Genomic DNA, 17,241 nt, shown 5'->3' on the forward strand with positions numbered 1-17,241 from the left:
TCAAACGGGTAACGTGCTATGTATGTGGACCATTTCGTGTGTCTTTACAAAAACAGCAAAAACATGGGATGCAGAAGCAAGAATACTTGTCACAACTACAATATTGTTTCAGCATATGAGGAACTGAACATAAAGAATTTAGATAGGAATCAAATACAGTATACTACTTATCCTGTTGTCTGTCGTGTTTTATTCTGGGACATCAGGAACTGTCATTTCATCTCAGCAGACGTTGTCTGTGTTCCTCACCGTCGCGTTATTACCAACCACGTCATCAAGACTAAGTAGCACAATGACTTAAACGCTCGGTGTTCGCTGCTCGGAGGGGACGCAGGCCGCATTTAAACTTGCAAACAACGCTGACGGAAAACGACGCACAAGAGGGGTCTGGTGCAGGCGGCTTCTGCTGCTAGACTTTATAAGGTTTCAAGGCGCCGCTTACCGTCTGCGACTAAAATAGCGTTCCGCGACCGATCAGACACAGAGACATGGCTTTCTGCTCGTCTTACCTTACCGTATTGTTAGCAAAAGACCTTTGCGTATTATCTAATGGGCGTCGAGATCGAGACAGCTTTGATCTGACTTAGTTTACAAAACTTGGCACACATTTTGCTTCAGTCTCTCTTTTTTAAGTACGATGTCCTTGATATTAGCCGGCCGCGGTGGTCTCGCGTTTCTAGGCGCGCAGTCCGGAACCGTGCGACTGCTACGGTCGCAGGTTCGAATCCTGCCTCGGGCATGGATGTGTGTGATGTCCTTAGGTTAGTTAGGTTTAAGTAGTTCTAAGTTCTAGGGGACTGATGACCACAGCAGTTGAGTCCAATAGTGCTCAGAGCCATTTTTGAACCTTGATATTACCTACGGCCAGGAAAAGAAAACTGTGTTGTATGGTGAATGCATTATGAGAGAAAACTGCAACATACCCACTTACAATAGGGTGAAATAAATTAATGTATACTATTTATTTCTAATCAAAGATGATAATTTGCCACCTAACCCAACTAGCCACCCAGCAGAAAGAATTGAAAGTAGAGTATACTGAATAATATAATAGTTATTGCTTAAGGGGGCATTATTCTGCTGAATCGCGCCGTGCCACACTAATACTTAATGTAGAGAGAGAGAGAGAGAGAGAGACGACTGCAGTATTAATCCTCTGAAGTTTTGTAAATGTCGTAAGACGGTCGCACACTTCGGTCAGTCCCATTCCAATGTAGATAAGTCTAGTAATGACTATAGATTGGTCTGACGTAATATTACTGGCTTGAAATGACAAGGTTAAGGTGTGTGTACCCCGTGTGAATTGTAGGCGGAACAGTAGTTTCGTTAAAAAGGGGATGGAAGAAGAAGTCGGTGGTGATGTTATAACAGGAGACATTTCGGCATCCGCCATATGTGATTTAGGAGGTAAAAGTGCTGAACGGTTAGAGGGGAATTTGAAAAAATGTCCTACCGACATTGAAATCCATAGAAGGTGCACAATAGCTCGCCTTAAGAAAAACGACTGTGACGTCATTTAACCTTCACGTAGTTGGGGGAATCTCACAGGTGCTTATTCCCGGCGGGGTCAGGGATTTTCTCTGCCTCGTGATGACTGGGTGTTTTGTGATGTCCTTAAGTTAGGTTTAAGTAGTTCTAAATTCTAGGGGACTGATGACCATAGATGTTAAGTCCCATAGTGCTCAGAGCCATTTGAACCATTTTTTCACAGGTGCTTGGGTGTAAGTGCATGCGTTCTAAGTCGTAAAATGCAATCATGTTTATTATTTACATAAAATTTGTTGCTACCTACTTTATCCATGGGTTTACGAAGCGCCGAGGCGCTGATAACTACCTCACAGACGCAGCGCTACTATGTGTAGGAAGAAAGGGGACATGACTATCGGGGTGTTAAACAGCCATTCAGCAAATTCACACTAATGATTTCGGAAAACAATAGAGCCTTAAATCACGTTGGCTATACCGGGATGTGGACACAGTTCCTTATTAATTAGTCTGTCCTGCATAACGTCGTTAGGTATAGAGTGCATTGACAATTTAGAAGACGTGCGGAGCGTATATAACCATTCCGCGGTTCATTTGCGTCATCCAGTACGAGATCTTCTCGTCCAGGCCAGGCTTATACCGTTGATGCATCATTTTTTATGCCGACAGAAAAATAAAGGGGGAGAAATTTGTATTGCGATGTACTTCAATGAATATTAAACGTGAAATATTAAAGTTGGAATGAGTGTTACTTGATTGTTAAGTTAAATGTTAATGTGCTCCACAAAGAAGTTGTTCCCCTTAATTAAGAGGGCCTTTAAATGGATCTAAGCTTTCAGGACTGTGCAGCTACGCCTATGTTTAATAAGTTTACTTGTATGATACGTAGGTCCGTGGAGTCGCCGTAATGATTAAATGGTAGCGATACGAAGCCGTAGCCTGCGCGGTCCGCACCGCTGCTGTTGCACGCTGCTCTCCTGAAAAGCTTGTGTATTTCTCACGTTAGACATGCGTGGCCACCTACACTCTAGCACACCTTGGGATGTATGAATGTAGCCGTCTCAGTTTTGCGGGGAAGAATATATAAGTAAATTACAGTTCCAACGCAAAGATGCCCTATTGCGATGGAACTGGACCGCGTTCAGGTACGAACTAATACAGCGTGACACAGAAAAACGGGATCATTTCCACAATCCAATAAAACTAGAAGGATGTAGGAAAGCAATTGCATTCATAGTAATTGAAACCTTACAACGTTGCCATTTACGAAACATTGATGGCATTTATCATTTTTTAAAAGTTACGTCCTTTAGATGGCTTCCTCCTGTACGAATACATTCGTGAAATCTTCTGTTGAGATTCCTCATTGACCGCTGCAACATCTCAGCTGGGATACTGTGAATTGTATCCCGAATTCTCTGTTTCAACTCATCCAAGGTTCTTGGTCGAGTCGTGTAGACTTTGCTCTTGAGGTAACCCCACAAGAAAAAAATCACAAACGGATAAATCTGGCGATCTAGAGGGCCAGGGAATTTTACCAAATCGTGGGATCACACAGTTGCCAAACAGTTCTCGCACATATGCCATTGATTACCGTGCAGTTTGTGATGTCGCTCCGTTCTGTTGAAGCAGGCTTCTTGAAAGTTGTTCAATGCAGTTGTAACGAAAGTTCGTAACATCTCCACGTAATGATCAGCATTTACAGTTATTGTCTTTTCCTGTTCATTTGCGAAAAAATACGGTACGATAATCCCATATACGAAACACCACATCACATCACACCACACCATACTGTCACTTCACTAGCGTGTGAAGGGCGCTCATGAAAGTCATTAGGATTTGTGTTTGCCCAGTAACGGTAGTTTTGTTTATTCACATAACCTGTGAGATGAAAATGTGCCTCATCTGACATCCACAACTTGTTTAGCAATTCATCGTCATTGTTTATTTTTGTTATCATTAGTTGACAAAACCCAAATCGATGGAACTGGACCGCTTTCAGCCACGAACTAGTACAGCGTGACACAGAAAAACGAGATCATTTCCACAATCCAATAAAACTAGAAGGATGAAGGAAAGAAATTGCATTCATAGTAAATGAAACCCTACAACTTTATCATTTACGAAACATTGATTGCAACCGGTAATCGTTGTCCTTCAATTGTTGCACCACCTGAAGTTTGTACGGATGAAATTTCGAATTAAGATGATGAATTCTGCGAATACTGGAATATTCCAACCACTGCTGCTTGCTTACGAATTGAACGCCGTGGGTTCCGTTAAGACAGATTCGCGTACAACATCACTGTTCACTGGAGGTTCCACTCTTCTTGGTCGTTCTGTTGGTTTCTTTTTGAGGGCAGATGCAGTCTCTTCAGAGTTATTAATCCAACATTTTATCGCGTGTTTCGACGGAACGGCATCATGACGCAGTAAATTATAAAAACGTCGAAACTCCCTCTGCGCCGTTACCAAACTATCATTGTTTTTATAAAACATTTTTATGGCTAACGCACGCCGTTGTCCGTTCCACTGATCCATGGTTTCTGTAATGGCGGAGTGCTTTCTCGCTGTCACTAACCCACAGTGCTGCCACCTGCCCATGGCTGCCACTACTCACTTCAAACATTCCCGTTATGCAGAGACGAATGTCTAATCACGCCAGTATGTAAACTTCGAGCAAAAATTGCCAAAGCTTTTAAAATGATGAGATCCCCCCACTTTTGAATAAATATTTATTAATATGATAGTTTGCTTTAACAAAACAACCACTTTCGTATTTCTGTTCACAAATTATTACGCCTTAGCGTTTAAATAAACTGAATTCTGTAACTAATTGAATAATGGCTGCCGTGCAACAGTACATTTAGATCCGCTCCAACAACACGTCATCTGTTCCAGCCATCTCAAGCCATAGTTAAAAGTATTATTAATCCAACGTCGGTTACACAGAGGTTATTCTCTCAGTCACTTTCTTTCGCTGCCCCCAAATACATTAATTCTCAAGGGCGGATGGCGCCGCCAGCCACATGATTAGCACGTATCTCTTCTCTAAAAGTCCATTTGAGTCATTACAGTCAATATCTGGCAATGGTAAGGGTGACGTGTTGGTGGTAAATCACCAATGTGCCTTTACCCTCAAACGACGTACTGCAGTTTATGATATAAAACAGCGGAATACGGCGTCTGCAGCGTCCAGTCACCTCCGTTGCGTGTAGCAGGCTTAACGCCTTGAGGCTGAGAGCAGCTGGAAATGCAGCCGCCTGGCGCGCGTCACCGGCTGCTGTGACGGCGCAGCAACAAGCGGGGTGCGGCCCCCTGCTGCTTAACTTCAAGGAGACCGCCCCCTGATGGATGGGAGGACTGGGGATCCGTCCCGCCCCTCATTCTTCCGGAGTGATTGGCCGCGGCCGCACGCTAATGTAAACCTATTACACCTGCCCCTCCCCCCTCTCCCACCCCTCAGATCGAGTTTACAGGAAGTGCGCCACACCCAGGGATAGCCGGTCCCTTGCTGCAGGAGTCCGAGGAGCCCTTTGCCTCCCAGGTCCTGCCGACACTTGTGTCGTAGCCGATACCGCTAACTACCTGGCCGTTCCACAATTATTTCAAAACATGATTCTGGGCAGGAAGAGAACACTTCCTTGCCAAATGACGCCATAGTAATGACAGCTCTCGTCACCGCTGCACTAAATTTTCTGTTATCAATTTGAACATAGTGCTTTTGACGTGAAAACTATTACTCGCTAGTTGGTCGCACTTTTTTTGTGATAAAATACCGTCAGATTTGAATCGCTAATAACTACGACACTAACAGTGCATAAACAATTGCTGAATCCGCACCGGTAAAATCATGTCTATAAGTTTTTGTCGCGCAGCGTTTATTTTGCCTGTGACGATATCATACAATTGCACATGTTATGGATTACCTGTTTGTAGCGTGCAAACGAAACTCGTTTAGCTAGGACATTGAGTCGGATAGCTAGGACATTGAGTCGGATGTTAGTGTCAAGGCCTTGCGGAACACTACTAGGACGCGAAGTGAGACAGTAAAAATATTGGCGAGAATGAAAGTGAAAATAAGCATTCAATTGAAAATTACGAAATATGAAAGATGCCGTCTCACATGACTCGTGAATAAGCTTGAAATTATAGAAAAAATGAGTGGAAGGAAGGCTCGGATAGAAAGTAATCCAAAAATCCTAAAAAGTCCAGTGCCAAGCGAATGCGCGGGGTACGGCAGCGCAGAAAAGGAAATTAATTCGATGCAGTGTGTCTCTTATTCTAGCTACCACAGACCGTGCTACATGCGATAAACTTGTGATTTATCTATTCTGCAACCTTTGTACTACTAGACCTAACCGTTGTTTTAAAAATATTGATAGTGAAATTACATATTAATAAGAAACGCTTGTTACGATTATATCCAAACGTTTTCAGGAAAGATCTACAGAACTTTTTTGTTGTTTAGGAACAGTCTCGTTTTCTGGTGTTTTGCTTATCCACGCGAAATAAACAAACGCCTTCCGTAATCCTGATGCTTCACTTTTTCGTAAAAAGTCTAATGTAGTATTTTCTTTTTTGCAAGTATTTCCTCTCGTCCGCATACAATGATTCGTTCATTTCGGTAACTTTTAAAATCAAACCCAGCAAACATGGTCTTCTTTGTATTGCTCAAGTGTCGAAGAAATTTCTCTCTAATAGTCTATGTATATATCATCAACCAAATGTTTATTGTGTGCGTTTTACTTGTTGTGCTTTGGGGAAGATCCAGATCCACTCGGAATCGTGTCTGAATGTTATCCGTGATGCGGACAGCGCTGTGATGATGAGATGCATGTTCGTGGAGAAGCACTACCCCTGTCGAAAGTTACGCGTGCCGTTCATTTTGGAGCGTTTCGCAGTACAAGTGAGTTTAATTTTTGACCCACGTTTCTTGAAATAAAAGAACCCCCTTTCCGTCCCAGAAGCTGTCGTTCCGAAGTAAATGGCGTCACAGCATTTGCTGTCTGCGTTGGGTACACGTTTCATCTCCCGTAAGAATGTGGGAAAAGAAACTTTCTCCATTTTGTCAATAACGGTCCAAAAACACTCTAGTGTTCGACATTTGGTCTCTGAGTTAGTCGGCAAGAATTTTCAGTTTGTACCTTGTACATGAAGTTTGCGATATCCGAGCTTTTCTGTGACAGTTGTATAAGTAGTAGTACGTCCGACATGAGACAACTAACCGGCTCTTATCTGAACATACCACTGTTCCCATCGCTCCTACTCTGTATCGCTTCTCTACCAATAACGTCCCAAATGGCTTCAGACGACACAGCTTTTAAACGTTTCCCTCGCACGTGTGTGACGTGACGTGTCGTGACCGCCCCTGTAACGGGCCACACCAGAGGCTGCGTGCTGCCCCCCGGACAGCCGCCACGCGGCCGTCCCACATTCGCCCACTGGAACTCCAATATCCGGCGGCTTCGCTCGGCCTGCAGCTGCCCTGTTGCCATGTGTGAGCGAGGCCAGGTCAGTCGAAATGCGTGCTACGGGCTGCTGAGTTTCCCACCCAAACACACTGAGCCCTGCCCGTTCTGCCTCACATTATGTTAATTCATTAATTAACAATCTATTTATTCATCCAGGGCTCATCTCACAATGATGTAAGATTTGTCATCATAACACCATTGAAAAAATACACTACTGGCCATTAAAACTGCTACACCAAGAAGATATGCAGACAATAAACGGGTATTCATTGGACAAATATATTTTACTAGAACTGACATGTGATTATATTTTCACGCAATTGGGGTGCATAGATCCTGAGAAATCAGTATCCAGAACAACCACCTCTGTCCGTAATAACGGCCTTGATACGACTCGGCATTGAGTCAGACAGAGCTTGGATGGCGTGTACAGGTACAGCTGCCCACGCAGCTTCAACACGATACCACAGTTCATCAAGAGTAGTGACTGGCGTATTGTGACGAGCCAGTTGCTCGGCCACCATTGACCAGACGTTTCCAGTTGGTGAGAGATCTGGAGAATGTGCTGGCCAGGGCAGCAGTCGAACATTTTCTGTATCCAGAAAGGCCCGTACAGGACCTGCAACATACGGTCGTGTATTATCCTGCTGAAATGTAGGGTTTCGCAGGGATCGAATGAAGGGTGGAGCCACGGGTCGTAACACATCTGAAATGTAACGTCCACTGTTCAAAGTGCCGTCAATGCGAACGAGAGGTGACCGAGACGTGTAACCAATGGCACCCCATACCATTACGGCGGGTGATACGCCAGTATGGCGATGACGAATACACGCTTCCAATGTGCGTTTACCGCGATGTCGCCAAACACGGATGCAACCATCATGATGCTGTAAACAGAACCTGGATTCATCCGAAAAAATGATGTTTTGCCATTCGTGCACCCAGGTTCGTCGTTGAGTACACTATCGCAGGCGCTCCTGTCTGTGATGCAGCGTTAAGGGTAACCGCAGCCACGGTCTCCGAGCTGATAGTCCATGTTGCTGCAAACATCGTCGAACTGTTCGTACATATGGTACATATGGTTGCTGTCTTGCAAATGCCCCCGTCTGTTGACTCAGGGATCGAGACGTGGCTGCACGATCCGTTACAACCATGCGGATAAGATGCCTGTCATCTCGACTGCTAGTGATACGAGGCCGTTGGGATCTAGCACGACGTTCCGTATTACCCTCCTGGACCCACCGATTCCATATTCTGCTTACAGTCATTGGATCTGGACCAACGCGAGCAGCAATGTCGCGATAGGATAAACCGCAGTCGCGATAGGCTACAATCCGACCTTTATCAAAGTCGGAAACGTGATGGTACGCATTTCTGTTCCTTACACGAGGCATCACAACAACGTTTCACCAGGCAACGCCGGTCAACTGCTGTTTATTTATGAGAAATCGGTTGGAAAAGTTTCCTCACGTGAGAACGTTGCAGGTGTCGCCACCGGTGCCAACCTTGTGTGAATGCTCTGAAAAGCTAATCATTTGCATATGACGGCATGTTCTTCCTGTCAGTTAAATTTCGCGTCTGTAGAACATCATCTGTTCTTCCTGTCAGTTAAATTTCGCGTCTGTAGCACATCATCTTCGTGGTGTAGCAATTTTATAGGCTAGTAGTGTAGTTCTTATATATGTTTTCTGAGGCGACAACATGTGGTTGATCGCTGCTTTGGTGAAACGTTTGCCTGTAATGGTTTAAGATAACCACGAAAAACCCATATTTGGATGGCCAGACAGGGCAAACTCCATCCTTTCGTATTATGTAAAACGAAGGTGGAGGGGGTAGAAAGGAAAGGAAAGGAAAGGTAAAATAAGGAACTGGTGATATCATCTGCATCGGTACTTTACACGTGAACGGCGGCTACGAGTGAATGTGTGTGCCAGACTGGGACTCGAAGCCGGGATCGCCCGCTTACTAGGCAGTATTAACCACTGCGCCATCCGGACACATTGTTTATCGCAAATGCATTGACTATCGCGGCACGCTTCCCAACCGACCCACATTCCCACTTAGTGCCACCTATCTGCAGTCCTCGTTCATGTCCTTCATGCTCGCTAATTTTAAATTCCCGCCAGAGGTCGAACGATATTGTGCATCGACACTGAAGGTTGCGGATGTACAACGTTGTTCGACGCCCGAAAGAACAAACACCCCGCATTCATATAATTGTTTCGCCTCAATGGACAATGAATCCACAACCTTCAGTTTGGATGCACAATATCGTTCGACCTCCGCGGGAATCCAAAACTAGCGAGGATGGAGAACAAAGACAGGGACTACGGATAGGTGGCGCTAGGTGGGAATGTGGGTCGCCCACAGCGATTAACACTGTGTCCAGGTGGCGCAGTGGTTAATGTAATTGCCTAGTAAGCGATCCCGGGTTCGAGTCCGCGTCCGGCACTTATTTTCACTCGTCGCCGTTGCAGCTGGTATTATCAGTTCCTTCCTTTCCTCTCCTTTCTCCCCCTCCACCTTCAGTTTACATAATATGTATCACAGCTGCGGATCCTCCGTGGTGTCTGTTCTTTCGGGCATGTCCGAACTAACAGACACCACGCATTCATAGAAATAAAAATCTGTCCATTCGAATTTGGGGTCATGTCGTTACGACTACACTGCCCCATTCGGTTTGTCTCTGTTGTACAACGCTATTTTGATCATTCACAATTTACACCAAGTAACTTAATGCGGTTGATCTCTATTACACAATGTCATTTTGATAATTCACAATTTGCACCAAGTAACTTATAATATAAAAATTAGTATTGCTCGGCACCATTTCTCACATTATGGACATCTGCTGGTGACTCCAGGACCACGAACATGTCCCTCTCCATGCCCTTCCTCCACTTTGTCTGGAAAACTTGAGTCGCCGTCCCTTCCTGATGTTGATCTCAGGAAACTGACTATGACATTACTATGGTGCAATATAGATCTTGTCACATTTGCTTGTAAAAGCATTACACGATCTGTTTCCTTCGCCGTCCTTGAAACTACCCGAAGTTGTGCTCAGTCTCTAATGATCCGGTGTCGACAGGATATGAACCCTAATCTTCCTACCTTCCTTCTGAGCCTACCAAGTAACCGTGTTTCAAGATTTTTTGTTTGTTTTCTGTGGGTGAATGCAAGTTCAAACTGGCTATTGTTCCAAAATTATGTATAGAACTATTAGTGGCTCTAAGCACTATGGGACTTAACATCTGAGGTCATCACTTCCCTAGACTTAGAACTACTTAAACTTAACTAACCCAAGGACATCACACACCTCCATGCCCGAGGCAAGATTCGAACCTGCGACAATAACAGCAGTGCGGTTCCGGACTGAAGCGCCTAGAACCGCTCGGCCATAGCGGCCGGCAACTATTAGTGAAATACTTACTAATGCTGAAAATTTTTAGTAGGTCTATTACTGCTACTAATACTACTACTACAGCTATGCTCCGGAGGACACTTTATGGTGTGTGGAAGAGTGTACTTGATGTACCGCTGTCACTTCTCCCCTTTCCTGTCGCAGTCGTGAATGCTGCTCGGGGAGAAAGATTATTGGTAAGCCTCCGTCTTAACTTGATTTTCTCTTAACGTTGCCTTCGTGACGTTTTCATGAGGTATGTGTAGGAGGTTGACTACTGTTACGGGCGTAAGCTCTCGGTATTTTGACACTAAACTTGTCTGCAATGCACAACGCCTCTCTTACTAGCATCTGGCACTGGCTGGTGGTCTAGTAGTTAACGTTGCTGCCTGCATGACGCACGGTCGCGAGTTCGATTCCCGGCTGGTTCGGTTATTATCTTCACTCAGGAACTGGATGTTTGTGTTGTCCCAATGATTTCACGTCATCTTCATTACAAAGAATCGCAAATTATCGATCTGCCTAAAAACAGAAAGATTCGCACGAGGAAACCGAAGAACCCCGAGAGGGGGGGTCTGCCGGCCAGTAATGTTGTACGATTATTTCATCACCCCTACGTAGTAATGGTTCCAAAATGAGGGCTGCGGGTTGCTACCGTATTATAGATACAACAGCATCATTGGCGAAGAATTTCGAGGAACTTCCGATGTTATCCGCCAGGTGATTTTGAGGTTTGCCAATGACGTAATTCTGTCAGAGATGGGAAAGGACTTTGATGAGCAGTTCAGCAGAATGAATTGTATATTGAAAAGATGTTATAAGGTGAAGATCAGTAACATGAAAACAAGGGTAGCGAAATGTTGTCGGTTTGAATAAGGTAATGCTGAGTAAATCAGGTTAGGAAATGGGACATTGGAGTTATGCACGAGTTTCATTTGTGGACAGCAGGATAAGTCAGGATGACGTAAGTAGAGAAAATATAAAATGCAAATGTTCAGTTGCAAGAAATGTGTTTTGCAAGAGGAGGAAGTTTATACCACTGAACAGAAATTTAAGCCTTAGGAAGTTTTTCGGCCGTCCGGGGTGGCCAAGCGGTTCTAGGCGCTACAGTCTGGAACCGCGCGACCGCTACAGTCGCAGGTTCGAATCCTACCTCGGTCATGGATGTGTGTGATGTCCTTACATTAGTTAGGTTTAAGTAGTTCTAAGTTCTAGGGGACTCATGACCTCAGATGTTACGTCCCATAGTGCTCAGAGCCATTTGAACTTTTTGAAGTTTTTCGTGACAGTTACTTGTGTGGATTGTAGCCTTGTACGGAAGTGATACGTAGATGAAAGACAGATCATACAAGAAGAGAGTGCAAGCTTATAAAATGTTGCGCTACAGAAGAATGTTGAAGGTGTGGTCATTAGCTCGGATAACTAAGGGAGGGCTACTGAATTGAATAGTGGAGAAAAGAAATTTAGACATGACTTGATTTAAAAAAGGATTGGTTGATAGGACACCCTGATTGAGGGAAGATGGGAAGTGTGTATACGTGGAGGTGGTGTGTGTGAGGGTAGTTAATTAGATGAGACGGAGGATTGACTATAGTAATGTGAGTCCGGTAGATATAGGTTACATTAGTTAGCAGCGATGAAGAGTGCTGCACAGGATAAACGGGCATGGAGAGGTAAAGGAAACCAATTTTCGGCCTTAAGACTACAACATAATTAGTGTAGGCTTGTTCAGGCCACTGTTGGTCACGTTCAGTCACTAAGGAATATAATAATGTTTACGTTACTAAAATTACTGTTAACTACATTATCGGTAGTTTTTGTCCAGTTGCGAAGAGCTTCAATAGTTTGAGATCGTTTGGCTACGGATTACATATCATCTGGATGCTGCGACCGCCGAGTTTCTGTCCTCGTTTTGCTCCACATTTTGGCATTGTTTACCAGTCACGTTTCATTTTGACTGAGCCTTTTTACGGGGGGATTCTGTATAGCCCTTTAAACTCATACGTAATATCTCAATGTATGCGTGATCCTAATAGAAGGCTTTCACGTTATATCTGCAAAAAATTAGACATTTCCTGCGTGTTGTAGTGTATGGACACTCTTTAACGTGGTACTGTACTGTTGTTTTGCAGGCGGAGCGAGATGGACTCAGTGCGGCGCGAATGGAGCTGGAGCGGAAGCTGGAGTCTCGCGAGCTGGAGCTGCACGAGAAGGAGGAGGAGCTGTTCCTGCAGCTGGAGAGGGTCGTGCGGCTGGAGGAGGACTGCGAGAAGGTGAGTCAGGGCGCGGCCGCAACGCCGGCAGCTCGGCTCGTCCAGGCTGTCACCGATGGCGTCCTCGTCTGTAGGCGATCAAGCGACGTTGGTCTGAACTACACTCGAGCAGCAGACTCTTAATGGTTACGTAGCGAATGCCGTGGTGTATTTAGACCGCAAGTGTCTGCCGACTGTGGTGTCGCACAGCTATGGTTTCACACATCTATCGGGGACAGATCTGGCGCTCTTCCTGGGTACAGGAGAGGCCTGGCCAGACAGAATGCGGCCTGGCCGTCCGGCCTGTGGCCTTGAACCGCAGCGGGCAGGCCGCACTGTTGAATCGCTCGTTATTGTATGGTGGCGGTCACACAGAGTGCGGCTCTGACGCACCGGCACCTGGAAGCAGCGGCGTGAGGCGGTTTTTGTCTTGCAGCTCGTAGTGCATGCATCATGGACACAGAAAGATTCATAGAGAATGTGAGACAATACAACTTTTTGTATGACACACGCGATCCTGATTTGGCGGTGGAATACTTTTGCCCTCGATATACTCTTGATAGAAAGCTGAATTCTCAAAAATAGTGTTGTCAATGTGACGTCCATATTTTGCAATATCAACTATTGTAAGCTCGTAGAATGGATCAACGATCGCCAGGAGAAGCAGCGAAAAGAATTGTTTGTAACAGAAGAACTGGGATCCACTATCCTTCGGGCATTTTAACCATCTTTTCCGTCTATGCTTACAAGGCAGTTCGGGAACCCCCAAAGTTCTAGAAATCCTTCTTCAGATTTCTTCCACATCTCTGTTGTAGGAGTAGGTAAATACTTGGGTTGTAGAACAGTCCATATTGCCTGGCACACTTGTTTCACAATTTCTGAGACTCTTGAACGTCCCAACCGAAAAGAAAAAGCTATGGTCTGGTGACTGTCACCTGTAGTCAAGTATCTGGAAAAGATTAAAATAAATTATGCCAATAGAACGAATAGATAAGTTAACGACCAAAGATATGTTTGTTTAAATTCAGTGACAATGTTATGAATACAATGAAACAAAACAATCTCTTTTAGTAGAAAGTTCTCTCTAGCGGAACATACGGAACTAGATGTTACTACCGTTTGCTGTTTTCGTAAACACTGCAGATAAATTTATCACACCACTCGTAACTACATTGTGGGAAAGCACTTCTGCCGAACCTTTCATATGATACAGCAAAACTGAAATGGAATAATTTATATGACTTCGGGAAGCACAAAGAGGCTACAAATGGTAAAATGTACCTCAGACAAATGGCTAGTCTGTGCCTTGTATCAAATGGCTTTCTCCAGTTCGTTGTGCTACCTTTTTATCAGGCGATGCAGTTCATCGGGGCCGGCCGAAGTGGCCGTGCGGTTAAAGGCGCTGCAGTCTGGAACCGCAAGACCGCTACGGTCGCAGGTTCGAATCCTGCCTCGGGCATGGATGTTTGTGATGTCCTTAGGTTAGTTAGGTTTAACTAGTTCTAAGTTCTAGGGGACTAATGACCTCAGCAGTTGAGTCCCATAGTGCTCAGAGCCATTTTTGCAGTTCATCGAAACATTCTCGCGACATACGAAAATATTTGAAGAACCTATCTTCAAAAAAATCAAATGGCTCTGAGCACTATGGGACTTAACATCTGAGTCATCAGTCCCTTACAACTTAGAACTACTTAAACCGGTCATCAGTCCCTTACAACTTAGAACTACTTAAACCTAACTAACCTACGGACATCACACACATCCATGCCCAAGGCAGGATTCGAACCTGCGACCGTAGCAGTCGCGCGGTTCCAGACTGAAGCGTCTAGAACTGCTCGGCCACCCCGGCCGGCGAACCTATCTTCGCCAGACTCTAGTTCAATACACAGACGATGGTATTCTACTAAGCTTTCTATCTTGCTATTAATATCGTGCATCCAACATCTCCTGTTCTTGGTGCCGTTTCGTATCGCTAGTGCGAGTTCTTCCTCGTCCGAGGTACTCATTTCTGCACTTAAAAAAAAATGAACTCGCACAAAGATAACGCGTCCCGCGTGAAGCTGCCAAATCGTCTAACGCCAAAACAAACGCGCTACGCATGCAAGCTTAATAACGGGGTTCGGCCCCTTCCACCCTGTAACAGCTAACGCATCAAGAGTCACTGCTGCGGCCGGCCGTTGCCTGTGTGGCGTCCCTGGCCGCTAACGCGCACGGCCTGCCGCTGCGCCGTCCGTCGCAGCGGCAGACCGCATTCTGTCTGGCCAGGCCTTAACTCAACACCACACAGTTTATTGAGGCACATGCCGTGTGTGGACGTTTCGCTGTTAACCGTCGTTTTTTCATGTATAACTCTCCTCGGTCGTGATATGCCTCGAACGGCCCTAGAAAACCGCGATATCGATCTAATGGCTAGAGAAAAACCACATATTCGTATATCGGCCGTCTCACTCAGCATGGCACTGCCCTCCAAGGAGGTCAATATGAAGCCGAGCTTGACGGCGTTCGTAACCTGTCAGCTGAAGCAGTCAACATCATCAAAGAGGACTATATTCAAGTCCCAGATGGAAACGCACTTTTGTAAAAATTGAACAGTGTACTTCAAGAGGACAGTTCGTTAATTATTGCACCAAGTGATGCTTTAATAGCCAATGACAGTTGTAAATTATCAAACACCCTTGTGGAAAAGGATTGTATCAAGTTAAGTAAATCTTTTTATCATTCATGTAATAACTTGAACTAATATTTCGTATGCAGAAGACTTTGTAGTGAGTGAGCCACAGTCTGGATATAGCATTCAGCGCCTTGTCCTCCCTTGATATCCGTAGTTTTTCTTACGCCCTATACGGTCATATTGCTACGGACTTATTCGAAATCTGATATTCCATGTACGTAATTATATTTAGTACTCGATCCTTGGATAACGATTGCCCTTTACTACGTTTTACTGGAGGCTGGATTTGTGGCTCCCAGTCTCACAAGGCTAATGAACTACGTGGCCCGACGCCTGCTTCATGTCGTGTAGCGTCATCATTGTACTGACGTACACTCATGTTCATAAATTAAGGATAATGCTGATACATGGTGAAACAACGCTCTGGTGGGCGGTTTGCGGGTTTAAATCACCTCGGGGTATGACCTGCAGTCGTCGCACAGTGGCGCTGGCAGCAGTCCACATACGCAGAGGTGTGTGTTGGTGCATGTCAGAGTACGGTGCAGCGAATAAGTGTGCAGACGTTTTCAGACGTGCTAATGGTGACTGTGTGTTGAAAAAGGCTCAAAGAACACATATTCATGTCGTTATGAGGGGTAGAACACTAGGGCGACTGGAGGCTGGTCAAACACAGCAGGTCGTAGCACGGGCCCTCCGTGTGCCACAAAGTGTGATCTCAACATTATAGCAACGATTGCAGCAGACTGGAAACGTGTCCAGGCGCTACAGTGCGCGACGTGCACAGTGTACAACACCACAAGAAGACCGATATCTTACCATCAGTGCCCGCAGACGGCCACGGAGTACTGTAGGTAGCCTTGCTCGGGACCTTACTGCAGCCACTGGAACAGTTCTCTCCAGACACACAGTCTACAGAAGACTGAACCCATGGTCTATTCGTCCTGAGACCTGCAAGGTGCATTCCACTGACCCCTGGTCACAGGAGAGCCCGTAAAGCCTGGTGTCAAGAACACAGTACATGGTCATTGGAACAGTGTTCTCAGGTTATGTTCACGGACGAGACCAGGTATAGTCTGAACAGTGATTCTCGCCGCGTTTTCATCTGGCGTGAACCAGGAACCATATATCAACCACTTAATGTCCTTGAAAGGGACCTGTATGGAGATCGTGGTTTGATGGTGTGGGGTGGGATTATGATTGGTGCACGTACACCCCTGCATGACTTTGAGAGAGGAACTGTAACAGGTCAGGTTTGTCGGGACGTCATTTTGCACCAGTATGTCCGCCTTTTCAGAGTTTCAGTGGGTCCCACCTTCCTCCTAATGGATGATACCGCACGGCCCCACAGAGCTGCCATCTTGGAGGAGTACTTTGAAACAGAAGATATCAGGCAAATGGAGTGGCCTGCCTGTTTTCCAGACCTAAGCCCCATCGAGCAAGTCTGGGATGCTCTCGGTCGACGTAGCGCTGCACGTCTTCAAACCCCTACGACACTTCAGGAGCTCCGACAGGGACTGGTGCAAGAATGGGAGGCTATACCCCAGCAGCTGCTCGACCACCTGATCCAGAGTATGCCAACACATTGTGCGGCCTGTGTACCTGTGCGTGTTGATCATCTCCCATATTGATGTCGGAGTACATGCGCTGGAAACTGGCGTTTTGTAGCACATGTGTTTATGGACGGTTTTCTCAACTTATCACCAATACCGTGCACTTACAGATCTGTGTCGTGTGTGTTCCCTATGTGCCTATGCTATTATCGCAAATTATGTGTAGTGCCACATGTGTGTGGCACCACATTCTGCGGCCGGCCGAAGTGGCCGTGCGGTTAAAGGCGCTGCAGTCTGGAACCGCAAGACCGCTACGGTCGCAGGTTCGAATCCTGCCTCGGGCATGGATGTTTGTGATGTCCTTAGGTTAGTTAGGTTTAATTAGTTCTAAGTTCTAGGGGACTAATGA

The 17,241-nt window shown here is 45.6% G+C and overlaps 1 protein-coding gene across 1 annotated transcript in view; it reads left to right on the forward strand.

Moving 5' to 3' along the window:
• The window catches only part of LOC126259306 (uncharacterized), a 778,502-nt gene that overhangs the window by 608,992 nt on the left and 152,269 nt on the right, over positions 1 to 17,241 (forward strand). Inside the window, exon 5 of the mRNA XM_049955978.1 lies at positions 12,492 to 12,632. Within this exon, the coding sequence (XP_049811935.1) occupies positions 12,492 to 12,632 (141 nt within the window). The remainder of the gene's footprint in view (positions 1 to 12,491; positions 12,633 to 17,241) is intronic.

Source organism: Schistocerca nitens, chromosome 5 (assembly GCF_023898315.1).
Source record: "Schistocerca nitens isolate TAMUIC-IGC-003100 chromosome 5, iqSchNite1.1, whole genome shotgun sequence".
Classification (NCBI taxonomy): Eukaryota; Metazoa; Arthropoda; class Insecta; order Orthoptera; family Acrididae; genus Schistocerca; species Schistocerca nitens.